The following is a 20167-nucleotide window of genomic DNA, read 5'->3' as shown; positions in this document are numbered from 1 at the left end:
AAAGAACGTACAGCTTCATTTCTTACGGATGTTTTAAATTTTGCTCCATTTCTTACAAATAGTAGCTTAGTAGATTTCGTTCTTTCCCTTTCAAATAGACAAATTCGTGCAGTTAGAAAGAGCTGGCAAGGCTTCTCCTTCTTCCTCAGCACCATTTCTAAGTGCATCACAGCCCACCATCTTAGCTGTAAGTAGGTTGTGTTTGCTATGTGCTAGATGTGTTTTTTTTTAAAACTACCTGCCTCATTTGAATTGGGCTTAGGAGATTTCGTTATTTCCCTTTCAAATAGACAAATTCGTGCATTCCCAAAATCAGGGAAAAGGGCCCGCATTGTCCCGTCTTGTCTTTGGCTGGCCAGAACACAACACAGGATTTACTGTAAGTAGCCACCCGATTTGTTATTCCTCTTTCACATGTACATGTTTCACTTTTCAAATGGTGGAAGTTTCTTTGCTTGAAAAATATAGCTGGCTTAAGTGTTTATATGCAATCAGTTTCATGTGCCTTTCCTTATACCTTCCCGAAACCTTGTTATTCCCCTTTGCCTTTTTGTTTTTGTTTCAATTTATTTTTGCCCTAAGCTTTGGTTTTCTCTTTTTTGCCCTTGCAGCAACATTATGACTACCCGATCCAAAAAACCAGCCCCTTACCATCGCATGGACATAAATGTCAAACAAATGGTGGAATTTGTAAGTTTATATTTAACATTTTTGGCCTTCTTCATCACATGTACATCTTTGAGGGTTGTGGTAGCTTAATTTCCCTTTTTTTTTGGCCTAAGCTAATTTGCTTTGCCCTACGTTTTCACTATGCCTATGCAACGTTGTTCAATGTATAGCTGCCCAGTGTTGTTGTATTTGTGGGTAAAAAGATTTTTTTTTTTTTTTTTCTTTTCACTTCATGTTGCTATTGATTTTTTAAAAGGTCACTTACACTTTGCTTTGGGGGGACATAGATGTTGATATTCTTTTTGTTTTTTTGCAAAAAAACATGTAGGTTCAGAACAAGCCCAACCTGTGGGACAAAAGCCATCCCCTATATTCGGACCGAAATGCTCGAGATGCTGGATGGCTTCAAGTCTGTAAGGACCTGTTCCAGGACTGGGAAAACTTCACCAAAAACAAAAAGAGCACAATTGGTGAGTAAATGGTGATTTGGCCAAGTTAGCAATGAAGTTTTGCCATGAATTCCTGATAATTTTATTGAACGTTTGGTTTCTTTAACTATTTCACATTGATGTTTACAGAAAACGATGTTCGCACTCGGTGGAAGAATGTGAGGGACCGCTTCATGCGAGACAGCAGGCTGGTTCAGCGGAGTGGGGCTTCTCCATCCAAGCGTGGTAAAATTGCAATGGCGACAGAGCTGCAGTTCCTGATCACTAGCAGTGTCTCTCATGGGTAAGTTTTGTGTGCCCTTCCTTTTTTTTTTTTTTTTTTTTAAGATGTTTGAAAACATGGGTTTTCAGTTCTTTAATATATTTTCCATTTTGATCCACAGCAGTTCCGGCAATACCACTCTCACTGCCTCACAGGAGCAAAGCCAACCATCCCAGGAAGAACTGCATCCAAGGGAGAGCATCCCACAAAGCCCCGCAGCCTGCTCCTCGCATGAACCGGAGAGGGGCCGAAGTCATTCACCCGTCGCCTCAACCTCCAGGGTGCATTCCCCGGCCTCACACCCCTCTCCCGTGCACCTAACTCCTCTGGAGGAACAGCCGGTGGAATTCCCAAAGAGGTCTCGGCGACGTCGCACCCCTCAAGACCCCACACCTTCCACCCAGGAGAACACCGGAAGTACCCCCCAGATAAGTGACAGGCAGCTTGAATTGGAAAGTCAAGCCCTGTCCCTTATCCAGCGGGTGAGCAGCCAGGACGACTGTACTTTTTTTGGTAATGATGTGGCAGGCATCTGCCGCCGTCTGCCAGAGTCAAGGCAACAGTTATTTAAAGCCTATGTGGCGGCTGTGGCGGTAGACTTCCGGTCTTCTCCTGAACTGCCGGCTCTGGCGTACATGGTAGGCCAGTTCCGGCAGATGTGCAAATCTGCATGTAAAGGGCGCATACCCAGGGCAGACAATTACTTGTCTGAAAGTGACAGTGAAACTCCAGTGCAAGCGGAACCACCTTTGGCCCAGGCTCCTGTGGAACAACAGCCATCTCCTCCCCACGTTGAGGAGCCTCCCAATGCCGGCACTTTCCTCAGGTGCCTTTATGAACCCTTGTAGTCTTCTCCAAGTCCCCCCCCCCATGTATTGTTGTCAAACTCATTTTCTAATTATTTTGATTAGGATTATTTCCATTTGAAGTTTTTTCATACTTCTATCTGGGAATGGTGGGCGGGTGCGGGTTTTGGAAAATTTTGGCACAGTTGTTTGGTTTAGCCAAATTTTGATATTGAAAAAGGTACCTTTTGGTATTCTTCTTCTGTGGATTTTATAAAAATCTGTTCACTTATAAACTTGTCTAGTGTTTCTTTACATTTCCACACAAGGGGATACATTTAATTCACAGCCTGAACCTTTTACTTTTCAACCTTCAGAATTGCTATTTGAACATGGAGATTTGATCCCCCAAAAAGTGAAGAGCAGGTCTTCACATACTTTACATACTGTGAAATAGTCTTTTCTGAAGCATGAACAGTGATCAGCATTGCTGGATGTTGATGATATATTCATACATACACACAGTGGCGTAACTACGACCATTCCATCAGAGGCAGCTGACCCAGGGCCCCACACATTAGGGAACCGGTAACCGTCGCTACCGCTGCTATCATTATTAACTGGGGTCTTTTCAGACGCCCAAGTATAATGATCGGGGCCCCCTGTTGGTGGAATGTTTGTTGTGCAAAGCTGAAGCAACGGTTGAAACACACGAGCCAATGCAGGACCTGCAGGTATGCCTCCAACAAGCGCTCTCCGGACGCTTCCTCTATCCCCCCTCCCTTTCTCGGCCTGTACTCTGGCCAACAAAGAGAGGTGGACCTTATCCTTGAGAAGGTCCTGCAGTCCCACACACAAGAGAAGAAGCTCCAGGAAACGGAACATAAAAGAAGAACACAGGTACCCTGGACATACTGGGGTTACTATGCTTATTAATATCAGGCATTTCAGTAGAGACATTTGATTTTAGTAACTGCATGTCCCTTAGATTAATAGAAATTAACCCCATCATGTCCCTCACATTAAACCCCTGTGTGCCTGACCATACAGAGTTCATAATATGTCACACATATGGGGGTAATCATAATGAAGATACTTTATTATTACCTCCATGTGTCTCACATATCAGTAACTTATATGAGTTACACAAGGGTTAATGTAAGGGACATGATGGGGTTAACTGCTATTAATATGAGGCACATGGAGTTACTAAATTGTAATGCACATGACAAGACTACTTATAAGCACAATTGACCTTGGATAGCGTATTGGCCATAAGAAATACTGTGTGCAGGGTCCACTATGGTGCAGAATACAGTGCAGGAATGCGTAGGAGGGACTCAGTTGAGATGTTCCTTGTTGGGGGGGGGGGGGGGGGCATGTCAAGAGTGTGCCACGGGCCACCCACATTCCTAGTTACGCCACTGCATATACACATTCTTTGAAAGGGTTGGTGTGTCATTTTGTGTTGCCAAAAGCAACTAGTCCTTTTGGTTCGTAATTGTCTTCAAGTACAGATTACCAAATTGTGTATTTGTGTCTGGTTTCATTTGTGGTGTTTAGGTAATTTTACATAGGCTGCCTTGGTCTGCTGCCAGTTGGTGTGTGAGAACACTGTAATAAAAGGCCGAGAAGCTAAGTCAAAATTCAGTCCTAAACATGGAGTACAGTAATCAACAGGTTTATTACCCTTGTCTGTTTTTATGACACATGCCTTGATGAAATGTGGCTTGGAACATTCTGAGTAGATGGCCCTTTTGCACATATTGAACTCTTGACTTTGGTCCTTAAATTCAGCCAAGCATGTGGGTGCACTCACATACTGTAAATCAAGGGCCTACTGATATCATGACAATGCATGCTAAATATATGTCAACGTTGCAACACTTACTTGCCCATGGGCGCACATAACACACAAAAGTGTACAGTCTTTTTATTTGAAGTTGGCCTACTCATGTGTTGCACATGATGTGCAGTAGCCGAACACCACTTCTGACATCGGCTGAACCATACTTTGCTGAAAATAAAGTGTGTACTGATACTCAAGAGATCCGTTTGCAAAATGACCCTTCTGGTGTAAACTTCAGTACAAATAATTGTGGCCTGCTGCACAAAATGTATCTCAGCGATGCATGTGTAGAGTAACAATTATCCATTTCAACACCAACAAAATATCACACACACAGCATCCATGCTTAATGCAAGGTTGATACACATCATTTCAAACCCATAGATACATGGGTCAACACAGCCCCAAATTGGGAAACATACATAAGTGGAATAGATAGTGGACACTGTTGGCATGAAGGAAAGGGCAGGGTAGACAAGAGGGGGATGTGCTGACGGCTGCTTACTGTCATGAAAAAGAACCAATAGATAGTTGTAAATTTTGGATATGTACAAAATGCAGTCATGTCACTCAGAAGCTGTTTTTTTTTTTTTTTTTTAATGTTTGAAACCACAAGTCTTGGCTTCAAATGAATGTATGAGCAAATGTGCCCAAAAAATTGAGGGTGAAACCTTTTTTGTTCAGCCAACAAAACAAACACTTTTTGTACAAAAAAACCATATGTTCACACTACTGGATGCATGTATGTATTTGCTGAACCATGCAATATAGATACAATGTGAAGAATTCGCACACAGCTTCATGTACTTGGCCACCAGCAGATGTTTTGTGCCTTTAAAGAATGAAGCACAACCAAATTCTGTGGTCCAGAGGTCAGTGTGCAGCATAGCTACTGTCTTGGGTCAGCATTGAAATCCGTATCCAGAGAAGAGCCAGCATCTGAGGGCATTTTCTTGTATGCCCAAAAGACACCAAGATGAGGAAGGTCTTCAGTCCCACTCAGGCTCGTCATCAGGTAGGCCGGAAAATTGCCAGGGCACGGCACCTTCGGGACTCATGAAGTAGTCCGTGAAGGCATTTCTCACCTGTACTGCTGCGTTGGCTGGCCGACCACAGCGACGAGATGGTATGAGTGGTTGACCCAAAGCTGCATGTGGCTCCACTCCAATGTTTGGGCTGACATAGTCCAACACAAAGTTGTGAAGCACACATGCAGCTTTGATCACTAGGTCAACTGTATCGGGAGCCAACTGCAGAGCACAGGTGAAGAACCTCCACTTACTACTCATGATCCCGAAGGCGCACTCCACGAAGCGTCGTGCCCGGCTCAGCCTCATGTTGAAGACCCTTTTCCGGGCATCTAGTCTCGTACGTGGGTATGGGCGCAGCAGGTTGACCAACAGTGGAAATGCCTCATCCCCTACCATGACGAACGGGACTGGATGCGTGGCACCCGGAAGCGGTCTTGGTGGAGGTAGAGTCATCTGATCTAGCAGCACAGAGCGCCCCAAAACCGATGACAGTAGCGCCCGGGAGTCCCCAGTACTACCATAGGAACCGACTTCAATAGCAATAAATCGGTACCTGGCATCAGCGACCGCCATCAGGACCACTGAAAAGTACTTCTTATAGTTGAAGTACAGTGATCCTGAGTGCGGTGGCTTCTGCACACGTACATGCTTACCGTCGATGGCACCTATGCAGTTGGGGAAATTGGCCACAGACTGAAAGCCTGCTGCTGACTGCAACCAAATCTCCTGGGTCGGACTGGGCATCGCTATGGGTTGCAAGTGCTGCCGGATCAGATGGCATGTGCTCCTCACAACTCCGGATATGGTGGATACACCTACCCGGAATTGGAGGTGCAGGGATGCAAAACTCTCCCCGGTTGCCAAAAATCTAGGAGAAAAAGAGAAAAAAGAAAAATTACGAAGGACAGCAGATTGAAAGTGCAATTGCAACATGTTTACAACACATTTTAGAACTATTTCAAACAACACAGCTCACACAGGCTTGAAAAATTGTGTGTTTGTAATGTGAAGGACACATGTGCACTTTGAGAAACACCCGTGGCCAAAATTGAAATGGCTACAACAATTACTACATGAGAGCATTTGAAAATTGCATCTCCCCAAAAAAAAAAAAAAACATGATAGACAGAATAAAAAGAGTGAACACATTCAATACATACCGCAACGTGATGACCAGCCTTTCCGTGGGACTGAGGGCCTTCCTCAGGATGGTGTCTTCTTGCTCCAGATGCGGCGAGAGTAGTTCCACCAGAGAATTGAAGGCTGATGGAGGCATCCGGAAAAACTTTAAAAATTTGTCCGAATCCCTTTTGTGGAAACAAAAATGAAAAAAGAAAGAAAGAAAGAAAGAAATAAAACCACATCCCCCCCAAAAAAAACATTCCCAACACAGAGAGAGTTCCCTTAATGGAGGCAACACACAAAATTAAGTCTGACACTGTGGTCCACAACTTCCAATCACGTTGAAAGCAATTAAACAAAGTTGACATTGATAACATGCACAACATGTATGAACAAACTAAACATTAGGAAAAACTTACTGCATCAACTCAAGGAAAAGATGTGACATAAATCCCAGGGATGGTCGAACCGCATTGATTGGGTGCAGCCAATATTTCCGCTGTTTCAACTGGGGCGAGTGATGCGAGTGGTCATCATCCTCCTGAACCTCCTCCTCCTCCTGCTGATTGTGCAGCTTTTAAGAAGACAAAAAATTAACAAAAGGTCAAACACATTCCGCATCATTGGACACATGATAGTAAAATATGTTTGTTGAAACGTACCTCCTGTTGCATTCTGCGTCGCCGACACATCCTAACAAGAACCCACACCAGAAGTGCGGCAGCAGGGCTTTCTGGCCGAATGGTTGGGTCTTCGTTTGCCTCCATTGGTTGGTTGGCTGGGTTCCTGGTTCTCATGTTTGCAAGCACACTCATGGCGTTTGGTGAAGGTGACTCCAAATCTGGCCTCAGCATCCGCAGGTGTAAGATGATTAATTTATGGGCTGGTCATTTTTGCCCTTCCCAGTGGGCCCTTCCCAGTGGGCCGGCTTTTTTTATAATGAGTTCTCCTGATTTACGCGTGTGAAAAAACGCCGCGTATACGGAGCGTAAACGCGGTCAGAAAACGCTTCAAAAAACGCTCCGTAAACGCCACAAATAAAAACACGCCGCGTAAACGCCACCCAGACATTTCAACAAGCGTGATTTTACTGTACAAAATAAGCTAGCGTTTACTCAGTGTGAATGTACCCTTACTGTTTACAGGACAAATTTTTCTTCATTATACTACAATTAATTATTCTGTACAATGTGCTAGGAAGCTGGAAAATATTCAGAATGGGGTGGATTTGAAAAAAAAAGTGCATTTGCGTGACTTTCTTACGGGCTTCGTTTTTACGGTGTTCACTGTGCAGCCAAAATGACATGTCACCTGTAATGAAAGAAATTTTTTGAGAGAAGTCCTCAGTAGTTGATACCTTTTTTAATGGCTAACTCAAAAAGTTTTTTGATGACATATCGAGCTTTCGGGACTACTATAAAGGTCCCTTCATCAGGATGGTATAACACAATGTCTGAAGGTAGGCATATATATACAGAGAAATGGAGTGTTAGATGCAAAATAGATGGAAAACAGAACATAAACAGTTTAAAAGGTTTAAACAGGGCCCAGGGTTTTATGGCCTTTTATAACCACTAGACACCAAGTCACTGATCAAAGAAGCCATAAACCCAGAGAACTTTCCTGCGAACTGATATATATATGTGTTTTGTTTTTTTTAACCCCTTCCCGCCGATGGCATTTTTTGATTTTCGTTTTTGACTCCCCTCCTTCTAAACCCCATAACTTTTTTATTTCTCCGCTCCCAGAGTCATATGAGGTCTTAATTTTTGCGGGACAATTTTTTCTTCATGATGCCACCATTAATTATTCTATATAATGTACTGGGAAGCAGGAAAAAAATTCAGAATGGGGTGGATTTGAAGAAAAAATGCATTTCTGCGACTTTCTTACGGGCTTTGGTTTTACGGCGTTCACTGTGCAGCCAAAATGACATGTCCCCTGTATTCTGTGTTTCGGTACGGTTCCAGGGATACCAAATTTATATGGTTTTATTTACATTTTGACCCCTAAAAAAAATTTTAAAACGGTGTTAAAAAATTTTTTTTCTAAAAGTCGCCATGTTCCGACGGCCGTAACTTTTTTATACATAGGTGTACGGGGATGCATAGGGCGTCTTTTTTTGCGGGGCCGGGTGTACTTTTTAGTTCTACCATTTTCGGGAAATGTTATTGCTTTGATCACTTTTTATTCAAATTTTTATCAGAATTAAAACAGTGAAAAAACGGCGGTTTGGCACTTTTGACTATTTTTCCTGCTACGGCGTTTACTGAACAGGAAAAATATTTTTATAGATTTGTAGAGCGGGCGATTTCGGACGCGGGGATACCTAACATGTATATGTTTCACAGTTTTTAACTACTTTTATATTTGTTCTAGGGAAAGGGGGGTGATTTGAACTTTTAATACTTTTTATATTTTTTTATATTTTTTTTTACTTTTTTTTTTTTTTTTGCATTTATTAGACCCCCTAGGGGTGTTGAACCCCAGGGGGTCTGATCACTAATGCAATGCATTAATGCATTGCAAAAAATCATCATCTCTTTTGCAGGCTGTATACACCAGCCTGCAAAAGAGAGAATTTGCAGACCGGCTGGGAGCCTTTAACAAGGCTCCCGGCTGTCATGGCAACAGGGGGTCGGCCCTGGAGCTTGCTCCAGGAGCCGGCGATCCCTGCCAAAATGGCGGCGCCCATGCGCCGCCAGGAAGATGGCGCCTCCGGCGCCTTTGACAGCAGCGCCGGAGGGGTTAATGCCTCCGATCGGTCCGGGGACCGATCGGAGGCATGAGAGCCGGTTGTCTACTGCTTAAAGCAGTAGACACCCGGCGGCTATGACGGCCGCCCGGCTCCCGGGCGGTCGCCATAGTTACAGACCCGACACGCGCCATACTATTACGGCGCATGTCGGGAAGGGGTTAAACTGTTTATGTTCTGCTTTCCATCTATTTTGCATCTAACACTCCATTTCTCTGTATATATATGCCTACCTTCAGACATTGTGTTATACCATCCTGATGAAGGGACCTTTATAGTAGTCCCAAAAGCTCGATATGTCATCAAAAAACTTTTTGAGTTAGCCATTAAAAAAGGTATCAACTACTGAGGACTTCTCTCAAAAAATTTCTTTCATTTCATATCCACTGGCTAACACGGTACAAGGATATATATTTTTTCTTTTATGTCACCTGTAGTCTATGTTTCGGTATGATTCCAGGGATACCAAATTTATATGGTTTTGTTTACATTTTAAACCCTTAACAAAATTCCTCAACTGTGTGTTTTTCTAAAAGTCACAATATATTCTGATACCTATACTTTTTTTAAACTTCCATTTATGGAGATGCATATGGCGTCTGTTTTTGCGGGACCAGGTGTACTTTTCAGTTATACCATTTTCTTCCAGAATCTACTGATGTTATCTTTATTGTACTTGATGACACTGGGTACCCACAATACAAATCTATGTTGTCCATCGCAATAGGTTGGTAAGGACCTCCCTTGTCCCCCCCCCCCCCACACTCTGTCCATCCCCCTCCAGGTACCTTTCTTATTCCTCCTGACCGCGCAATACTATTTCTGCTGATCAATGAAGACCAAATAGTTTCCTCCGAGTTTTACATATCTATGTCAAAACGATTGTAATATTTCTATTAATATGGTCCTGTGACCTTTGTTATATTTTACTACTTGTTTTGTTTTTTTTTGTTACTTGAAAATTCAATAAAAATGTATTGAGTAAAGTTATACCATTTTGGGGAATTGATGAGGCATTGATTGAGGGGGGGGGGGATTGATTGAGGCAAAACAGTAAAAAAAAAGTCAGTTTGGCACTTTTGATTTCTTTTCTCGTTACATTTACTATACGGGGAAAATATTTTTATAGATTTTTAGACCGGCATTTTCAGACACAGGGATACTAATGTGTATGTGTTTCAAAGTATTTAAAGAGGACCTTTCACCACCTGGGGCACATGTAGTTTTATATACTAAATTCAGCGCACTATCAGCTTTCACGTTCTGTGCCCCTGGTGAAGAGCTATCGGTGCCAGTATCATAGCTCTTCACCGTCAGAAGGGCGTTTCTGACAGTCAATCAGAAACGCCCTTCCTCACAGTAGTAGTATTCCTATAACAGTACTAAGAGCCTTCATGAGGCTTTTGGCTGTCTTTGGGGCTTGTCAGCAGCTGCGATCTTGCTGTATAGGAACCTTGGTAAGATTAGGTGTGAGGGATGCCACCATGGGGCACAAGAAACACCAAGAGCCCGAGACCTGGCGGTTGTGGTGCTTGCAGCCGATGTTCACAAGAGGTTAAAGAGAATTTCTAACTGTGCTTTTGAAATATGAAAGCTGTGCTGTGATTGGTTGCTATGGGCAACCCAGGGTTGTTCTTTAAGGCTCACTTCATATAAATCTATGTATTATGGTGTCTCTTCTTTTGACCCAAGCCCCTCTTTTCTTAATAAATGTCCTTTTTTTAGATTGGCTATAGATAATTATTAGTTTAGTTAGCTGGTCCCTGGCTCTATATTAGACCATCGATGTGTGTCACAATTTTGTGCCTTTAGGCCATAAAATGCCTCCATTCAGCTATTGCTCGCACTAAGGTTAATAACCACCCTGATCAAGCATACAGATATGCGGATTCATTCTAAACCTTCACCCAGTTAACTAAAGGCCCCTCTTCGTCGGTATGAAATGAATTGAGGACATGTCACAGTACGTCAGCCTGTGAAGCATTTCCATCTAGCCCCCTGAACCAAACGCGGCGGTAGCTTCCGGGCAGCCACCGACATTGTCGCCGTGACCAGCAGCCTTTTCAGGCAGATACATGGTTTAGCCGCCTCAGCTCTAGTAACTTGTACTGCTCTGTGAGGGGCCACATTACGAAATGGCTCCCGCACTTCATCTAACGAGCTTCACACGTCACCACAGCACTCACAACCTATCACAACCCTTGTCTCACTGACCTTCACCAAGCTGTAATGTAATTGGCTACATGCAACAACGCCCCTGATTGGCTCCAAGTCCAGCGGTGGGGCGGGACTCAATGCAGCAGGGAAGTGTTTCCAAAACCGTTCTCTGCGCCCGTTCGAAACAGCGCCACTGCAGGGTAACGGAATTGCAGCACATAGCCCATAGTGTTCGCTTGTACTGCTCATCTGCCTGTTTTGCTCAGCGGTGCTAAACTCTCCATTTCTCTTGCAGAGATTATAATTTGCAGGTGAGACGTCGCATGGCAGTGGAAGGAAAGTCCCGGCACAGAGAGCTCTCAAACAAGGAGCAGAGTGGATCAATGGATGGGCATTCTAGGCACAGGCAGCGGGGTTCAGCGTCCACTAAAGGGAAGAGCAGGAGCCAGCAGCACCCGGTCACTGAGTCCTCCCAGTACAAGAAGAAGGGGACATCCTACCTCAGCCCTGACAATGTAAAGGTTGGGACTACACTGATTATTGGTAAGATCTCATTTCTCCATAGACATAATTAGGGAGACGTGTGTGCATTGTACATAGGATCTCCAATGTACCATACAGTGAACTGAAAACTTCTATATGTGTGAGGTGAAATTGGGAGAAAAAAGACCATGCTGAATTATTGCTCTGATTTTTACTGTGAGGTAAATGACTTGTGAACTTTAGAGGCAATTACTGTTATGGCAATTCCAGAATGATAGAGTTTTATTTTATTATTACTTTTGCAAAACAAAACTTTTTTTTTTTTTTTTTGCCTTGTGTTGTCAATTTTTTTTTCTAGGCTGATTTCACATCTGCGGCAGAGTCTCCGTTTGGAGACTCCGTCACATTGACTGCCAAAACTTGGCAGATGTAAAAATGGTACAAATCTGACTTTTTCGTCCGGTGGTTTCAGTTTAAAATAACAAACCCTTGACTGGTTCCATTATAGTCAGTGGGGTCTGTCGGGCACCGTTACTGTCCATTATTCTAGTCCTGGGACACCTAGGCGCAGATGTGAACATAGCATTATATGGATACTGTTGTGTGAGGGATTGTTTTTTGCAGTGTAAAGCTCTACTCAGATCACGTTTTTACATCCAAGTAATGAACACAAAAAACAAACGCAAGCAGATGCAACTCCGTTTACATAGACATCATTGTTAACAAAAAAAAAATTCCATTTCTCGATTCTGGTGCTCACTGTATGGAACAAATAACATTCAATTTTAACAGTATCAACGTTTATTAATGTTAAAATATTTATTTTATTTAATGTTTATTTTTTTACGTCATGAATGGGAAACGTTTTCTTTCTTTCTTACTTTGAACATGCAATCACTTATATAATACACTGCTATATTACAATGTATTGTTTACTTTATTCGTCATGAATGGGAAAAGTTTTTTATTTTCTTTCTTTTTCTCTTTCTTTTTCCTTCCTTCCTACCTACCTAAATGCAATCACTTATAATCACTTATATAACTACTACTACTACTACGATATTGCAGTGTATTGTATTATAAGGATTATCTGGGGGAGTAATAAAGCTTATCACGGCACTCCCGTCACTGGTTAATCTTTGTTACTAATATACACCCCAGTCCCCTGGAGCCCAATATTATCTTTTGAAAAGCACATCTGGGGAGGCTGGAGCTTTCATCCATCTACCTCCCCTACTGGCAATCTGAGATGTGTCATGTGACCAACTCCACTCTACTCAGTGGTTTTGTGGCTCAAGTAGAGAAGAGTTGGTGGACTTCAGTGAGAGTCGGAGCATCTGCAGGGAAGCTTCCCTTCTCAAAGATGTTTGCTAGTAATAGACCTTAGAGGGGTTTTCCTTTGGATAGCTCATCAATTGGTCCGTTGGTTGTCTGACGCAAGGGTCCCGACCTATCTGCTCTCTGAGGAGGCTCTTCAGTATTGCTCAAGCACCGAACCATATATTCTTGTAGTGCCTGGGCTTGGTATTGCAGCTCAGCTTGAATGAGACAGAGCTGTGATCAGACCTTGTGATCGATAAATGTAACATCACAGGTCCCAAGGATCATCACTGCCTCTTCAAACAACAGATCCAGAGGTTTCCACGGATGTCTGACCCCTACAGATCTTCAATTGATGTCTTGTCTTAAGGATATGTCATTGATTTTTAAAGTCATGTAAAATCCGTTTAACCAGTGCAGTTTATTATTGCCCAGATAATCTCTATCCTATTATTTCTTGCCTCTGGCAGGGTGAAGAAATATACTGTGATGGCAGTCCTAGAGGTGATAGGGTGACAGAGGGAATCCTTTCTCTCTTTCTAATCCATTAAATGTCGTGGTTACTATAAATTGTGACACAAACAACCAGGATCAGCGTTCTAGCTGATCTTTGCTGTTTCAGATGGCATAAAGCAGCTGACATCTGCCATGTGTTGGAGGGGGCTCTACTCATGGGCTCACTCGATACATTCTTCTAAGACTTCAGGAAGTCAGGCTACATTGAGAGAATATCACATCCATATATTGTTTTATTGTGAGAGCTATTTTTTTTAATGTTTCAAGGGTGGTATTGTTTGCAAATTCTTAGTAACATTGAGTCAAAAGCAACTTATCTTTCCATTACAACAGAAGGCAAATACTTGTTGCACATTTTATTTACAAAGCTGTGTTTGAGAGCTTGTCCAGAACAATGTATTTGGTGCAATGACAAGCTGAGCATTGGGGTGGTCATTTGAGTAACAGGTAAACAACAAGCTCACCATGAAGGCCCTCAACTGCCTGCTACACTCAAGCATTGAATGAAGCATCACTGCATTGCAGGTTTATTTAGTTAAATGTATTTCATCATTTTAACAGAGTTTTCCAGGAGAGGTGTGAAATTAAAAAAAGATATGTTCGGCCGTAACTGCATCAGTGGTACTTAGCATGTGACCAGGCCAGTGATTTGCTGCAGCCGTCACCTAAATCTCTGCACTTCTGGTCTGACTAGTGCCTATATCCTTAGGATAGTTCATGTACTGTATATTTGATCAGTGGGGGGTCTAGAACCCAGTAACTCACCCATCTGATGATAAAAAAATTTTCAAACATGTGGATGAAATGTGTTAAAATCTCATCTACTTGCCTGCTACTGTATTCCAATGTAGATTTTTTTTGGCACAAATTCCCAACATTTCCATTGCATTTTTACTTACTGCGACTAATATATGCTGGAGTTCAGAATTGTGAATAAAATGGTTATCCGGAAAAAATTGAAGCTTAAAAGTATACTAATATACTAGCAAGTTCCCATAGAAGCCAGTTTATTACCTTTTGCAGATTGCAATTGGGTACAATAGAAGTCTCATTAATCTGCCTCTCCTGCTGATGTGCTGGCTCTTGGCCACATGACTGACTCCATGCTACTCTATGGACCTACAGCAGGAGTAGAGCGGAGTCTGTGATGTGACAGAGAGGCGGAACGGCAGCAAGGACAGAGTAGGACAGAGAGTTTTGGTATCCTGCTGTGCTAAAGGTAATCACCAGGGCTCCTATATGTATTAGAAATAAAGCTTTGTGTGCCACTGCATAACCCATTAAAAGATCCTGTTTGTTTGGTTGTGATTTCCTGGTATAGAAACTAACATTAATTAAAAATGTCAAACTACATCTATTACTTGAGGCTAGGTTCACAGTTCCTCGGGCTCTCAGTCATTGGAGAGCCAGAGTGCTAAAACAGATCCATCGTTTTTATACTGAAACTCCTCTTTTGGTGGTTTCTGCAGCAAAAATGTGAACTTACCCTTAGTCATGCATATTAATTTAATCCTTGTTGTAAGCTTTCATTTGCTTTTGATCACCAAAGTGCGTCATACTGCATAAAGCTATCAAATAAGATCGATATTAATAAATGAAAAGGGAACACTGAAGGACCAATTTAGTGTTTGTTCACACAGAAATTTTTGCCGCCTGAAAAAATTCTGCTACAGGAATTAGAAACATTTTTTTTTGGCACCTTTACTTTTTTTTTTATATAATGCAGATCCCATTAATTTCAATGGGAGCCGGCATACGAGTGCTCCCCATTGAAATGAATGTGCAGTTTTTTTTCCCTATTGGTTTCATTGTGATACGCGCGCATCACATTGAAAGGAATAGGGGAAAAAAGCAGCCCATTTATTTCAATGGGGAGCACTCGTATGCCGGCTCCCATTGAAATTAATGGGATTTGCTTTGTACGCGCTGATTCTGAACGCGTTTCAGCGTTCAGAATCAGTCAGCATATACTCAGTGTGAATGCACCCTAAAGGTGTTTTTTTTTTTTTTTTTTTTGCTTATTACATTTATTTTTTGTGTTTTATTATTTGTTTGTTTTTTCCTGGCTGCCATGGCAACTACTCGGAATCCGCAATCTTATCACAGGGGTCCAAGGGGCAATGAGGGGGACCATGTTGCCCCCTGACCCCCTAGATGCCATAATTGCTGTTGATCAAGCCATCCAATGGGAGTTAATCTGCCGGAGTCTGTCCCAGCCCTCGGCTGTGTTACATTGGAAGTAATGCCATTACAGCAGCATACTACTATGGCACTTAGCATTAAAGGAGTTTACCCATCTCAGTGTCTCAGTAGTCAGCCTGCAATGTCTGCTTCTCACTTCCTGTATTTCTCTCCCTCTTGCTGAAAAGGACACTCAACACTTATGCAGATTCTTGTACAGAATGGGTTCGGTGGTATCTGTGTGTTTACATAGAGAGATAACAGACCAGGATTTCTAAGTAAACTGCAATTAGCTGAAAGATTTTTCTGCTGGCAAGAGCAGTGAGTAAGTTACACCACTTGTCCTATAGGTCCATGGTTATACACTGTCTACCCATAAGTTTTTGGACACCCATGCAAATGAAGATATCTGCGGTTGTGATGTATGTCACGCCTTGGTCCCAGTGCATGGTATACTCAACGCCGATGCCTATTACACTATTTTAGATAAGTGTGGTTCCTACATTATGGCGGTTCTATGGGTCGGACCAATGTTACTTCCAGGATGACAACGCCAGCTGTCATGTAGCAAGGTCTACCATGGCTTGGGACAGTGAAAATCAGGTTAACCGACTGGACTGGACTGGACTGGACTGGCCTGCCCAGCCGTCCAAAATCGGTGAAAAAACTTACAAAAACTTGTCTTCTCCAAGCCGAATGGAATAAAATATCGCTAGCCATCATACAAGGTCTTGAGGAAAGCATGCCCCGAAGTGATTACACTGTAATTGCCGATCCTGGAGACTACCAACTATTGAATATGAATAAATGTTGTTTTTCTATTCTACCACAGGTGTCCAAATACTTATTGCTAGACAGTGTAGCAACGCAGTGTAAACAATGGGAGGAATAAATTCACATACCAGGCAAACAAAACAGTATTTCTAAAGCAATATATTTATGAGAAGGCTTTAATTTACCTAAGCTACCAGTATAGATCGGATCCTTGGGATAGGACAACCCCTTTAACCATACATTCAGTCAGAAAATAGAGACATATTAGAAATAAGTATTTATTTCACTATCTGATTTTATTTTAATAAATAAACCATTGAAAATGCCTGTTTCCTGCCTGGCAAAGGGATTCTACCATTAAAAATTTTTTTTTTTTTCTCCTTGAAGAGGACCTTTCACCACTTTTGGGCACAGGCAGTGTTATATACTGCTGGAAAGCTGACAGTGCGCTGAATTCAGCGCACTGTCGGCTTTCCCGATGCGTGCCCGGTGTAAAGAGCTTACGGTGCCGGTACCGTAGTGCTCTATGGTCAGAAGGGCGTTTCTGACCATTAGCCAGGAACGTCCTTCTGCCTCGCGGCGCCTATCACGCTGTGCTGTGGAGCGGGGAGGAACGCCCCCCTCCCGCTCCTGATAATACTCGTCTATGGACGAGCTGTGTGAGCAGAGGGAGGGGGCGTTCCTCCCCGCTCCACAGCACAGCGCGATTGGCGCCGCGAGGCAGAAGGACGTTCCTGGCTAATGGTCAGAAACGCCCTTCTGACCATAGAGCACTACGGTACCGGCACCGTAAGCTCTTTACACCGGGCACGGTTCGGGAAAGCCGACAGTGCGCTGAATTCAGCGCACTGTCAGCTTTCCAGCAGTATATAACACTGCCTGTGCCCAAAAGTGGTGAAAGGTCCTCTTTAAGACGTCGGAATAGCCTTTAGAAGTCATATCCGGCCCACCGTTCGGTAGAAATACTGGTTTTTACCGGTATGGAAATTAGTTCTCCATTTTCAACAGCAACCGCCGCTTCTGTCATCTTCTTCCAGCTGGGGTCACACTCCGCTCTTGCGCAAATGCGCAGTACTATTCTGTAGTTCTAGATATAGTTGTAGTTGTAGAGCTTTTAGTTGCTGTTGAAGATGGAGGAGTTGCTGGAGAGAGTTCTCAGGCAGCATTGGCGACACCCCCAGTGCTGTTTGAGTGCTGGGCCCACCCCCAGTGCTGCGAGATAACTCATTTGAATACCAGTAAAAACCGGTATTTCTACCAAACGGCGGGCCAAAGACGACTTCTAAATGTAAGAGACAAATAGCCTTTCTAAAGGCTATTTACCGTATTTTTCGGACTATAAGACGCACTTTTTTTCCCCAAAATTTCGGAGGAAAATGAGGGTGCGTCTTATAGTCTGAATGTGGGTGGAGGAGTGGGTTTGCAGCATGGCCGCGCTACTGCCACCGCTGAAGAAAATTATCTGTACCCATCTGCAAGGTGCTGGTGAATCTGTAAAAGCTGTTAAATAAAAATAGTTCTTTGGTTTACCCTGCAACACTGGACTCCTGAGTCGTGCCTGCATTCAATATCAAGGGCCCTTCTGAACACCATCATACCGGCTAAGCTAGGAGAGGTCCCCTCTCCCAACTAGAAGTGCTCCGGGGGAAACAGGACCATTATCAACTCCATCAGGTAGTGCTCATGGACCCCCTTGGCTGCGCACAGTCCTGCAGAGGGATTGGGATGAGAGTGCAGCATCCCCCACCTAGCAGGTGGGACAGCCAGTGTAGTCTTTACTCTCACTCTCCCGTCCCCTCTACTGGGTTGTACTCTGCACAGCAAATGCTGCTTATAACAATGGGGAAGATAATGGAGGCATGGTGATCTGACTGTGAAAGAGAGGGAGACTAGGGAGGAGGCTATAGAAAACACATATATGAGATGCAGAGGAGCAGGGAGACATTTTCACAAAAGAAAGATGAAAATAAGGTCACATAATACTTTTCAACAGCATTTGTAGGCAGCAGAGACAGCAGTCCATGCCAGGAAAGAGGTCACACTGTGCTCATGTGAAAGCAAGATATGGAAAGACACTGTTACTGTTGGGGGATAGTCCTGATAACTTACACTACGTTCACACTAGCGTTTGCTCGTCTCCGTCTGACCACAGCACCTTCTCCCAATCACTCTCAGAATCGTCCACGTGTTCATTGGTAAACTTCAAACGGGCCTGCACATGTGCCTTCTGGAGCAGAGGGACCGTGCAGGCACTGGAGGATTTGATTCCATTACAGAATAATGTGTTACCAATCTATATTTACCTAGATCGCTGGGGCCGTCGCATAGTTTCATTTTTCGGTTCCTCGTTTCCGGAAACAGAATATCACCTATACTAATACCCACCCCATCATACTTACCTGTCTTTCTGTCTGGATACTCTGGACACCGGACATCACTTCCTTCTGGGCAGCCAGCTCCTCTTCTTCTTATCATCTGCCATCCTCCTTGCAGGACTTTTCTGTCCCCCAATTTAAGCAGAATCCTGGACGGAGACGAGCAAACGCTAGTGTGAACGTAGTGTAAGTTATCAGGACTATCCCCCAACAGTAACAGTGTCTTTCCATATCTTGCTTTCACATGAGCACAGTGTGACCTCTTTCCTGGCATGGACTGCTGTCTCTGCTGCCTACAAATGCTGTTGAAAAGTATTATGTGACCTTATTTTCATCTTTCTTTTGTGAAAATGTCTCCCTGCTCCTCTGCATCTCATATATGTGTTTTCTATAGCCTCCTCCCTAGTCTCCCTCTCTTTCACAGTCAGATCACCATGCCTCCATTATCTTCCCCATTGTTATAAGCAGCATTTGCTGTGCAGAGTACAACCCAGTAGAGGGGACGGGAGAGTGAGAGTAAAGACTACACTGGCTGTCCCACCTGCTAGGTGGGGGATGCTGCACTCTCATCCCAATCCCTCTGCAGGACTGTGCGCAGCCAAGGGGGTCCATGAGCACTACCTGATGGAGTTGATAATGGTCCTGTTTCCCCCGGAGCACTTCTAGTTGGGAGAGGGGACCTCTCCTAGCTTAGCCGGTATGATGGTGTTCAGAAGGGCCCTTGATATTGAATGCAGGCACGACTCAGGAGTCCAGTGTTGCAGGGTAAACCAAAGAACTATTTTTATTTAACAGCTTTTACAGATTCACCAGCACCTTGCAGATGGGTACAGATAATTTTCATTCCCCAAAGCCTTGATTTTAGGAGGTTTTGCAAGGGATAACACAGACTCTGCGGCAATACACTTCGCCTACTCCTTATCTCGTACCACTCCCACCATCAGTAGATAGGGGCTGAAGTGGGGCAAAGAGTCCTGATAGAGATCTGAGTACCTGAAAAACTAGGCTCTCTCTGAAAAGCACCAAACTTTCTCCCTATCTCAGGGGCTGTGTCCAGATGAAACTAGGATACTCAGAGACGCACCAAATTTCTCCCCATCTCAGGGGCTGTCTCTGGAATAAACCTGGAACTAGAAGACTCCCAAATACTCAAAAATAGCACATTTTTCACATTTTACATAGAACATGAAAGACAGGACAAACAAGACAACCTGCAGGTACAAATGACAAACATAAACATATTGCAGCTCGCTCTGGGATGCTGCAGTTGCAGCTTCCCAATGTTCTTTCAGGATCTATGATAACATCATCCTCACAATGCAGGGCCCTGGCAGGTACTGTATATATACAGTATTTTGAGCTCTGCACTGGTTTTAATAAACAGTATCTAGACCTTGGTCTGAGTGACAGCATCAGCAATACCACATTGAAGCTGCTTT

General features: G+C 43.4%; 1 protein-coding gene across 1 annotated transcript in view; it reads left to right on the top strand.

Moving 5' to 3' along the window:
* The first annotated feature begins 11218 nt into the window (after nucleotides 1-11218).
* DPY19L1 (dpy-19 like C-mannosyltransferase 1) overlaps nucleotides 11219-20167 on the top strand; it is a 139051-nt gene continuing 130102 nt past the window's right edge. Inside the window, exons 1-2 of the mRNA XM_075271215.1 lie at nucleotides 11219-11279; nucleotides 11375-11622. Of these exons, the coding sequence (XP_075127316.1) occupies nucleotides 11403-11622 (220 nt within the window). The 5' untranslated portion in view covers nucleotides 11219-11279; nucleotides 11375-11402. The remainder of the gene's footprint in view (nucleotides 11280-11374; nucleotides 11623-20167) is intronic.

Source organism: Leptodactylus fuscus, chromosome 4 (assembly GCF_031893055.1).
Source record: "Leptodactylus fuscus isolate aLepFus1 chromosome 4, aLepFus1.hap2, whole genome shotgun sequence".
Taxonomy (NCBI): Eukaryota; Metazoa; Chordata; class Amphibia; order Anura; family Leptodactylidae; genus Leptodactylus; species Leptodactylus fuscus.
This window is presented reverse-complemented; position numbering and strand designations above follow the sequence as displayed.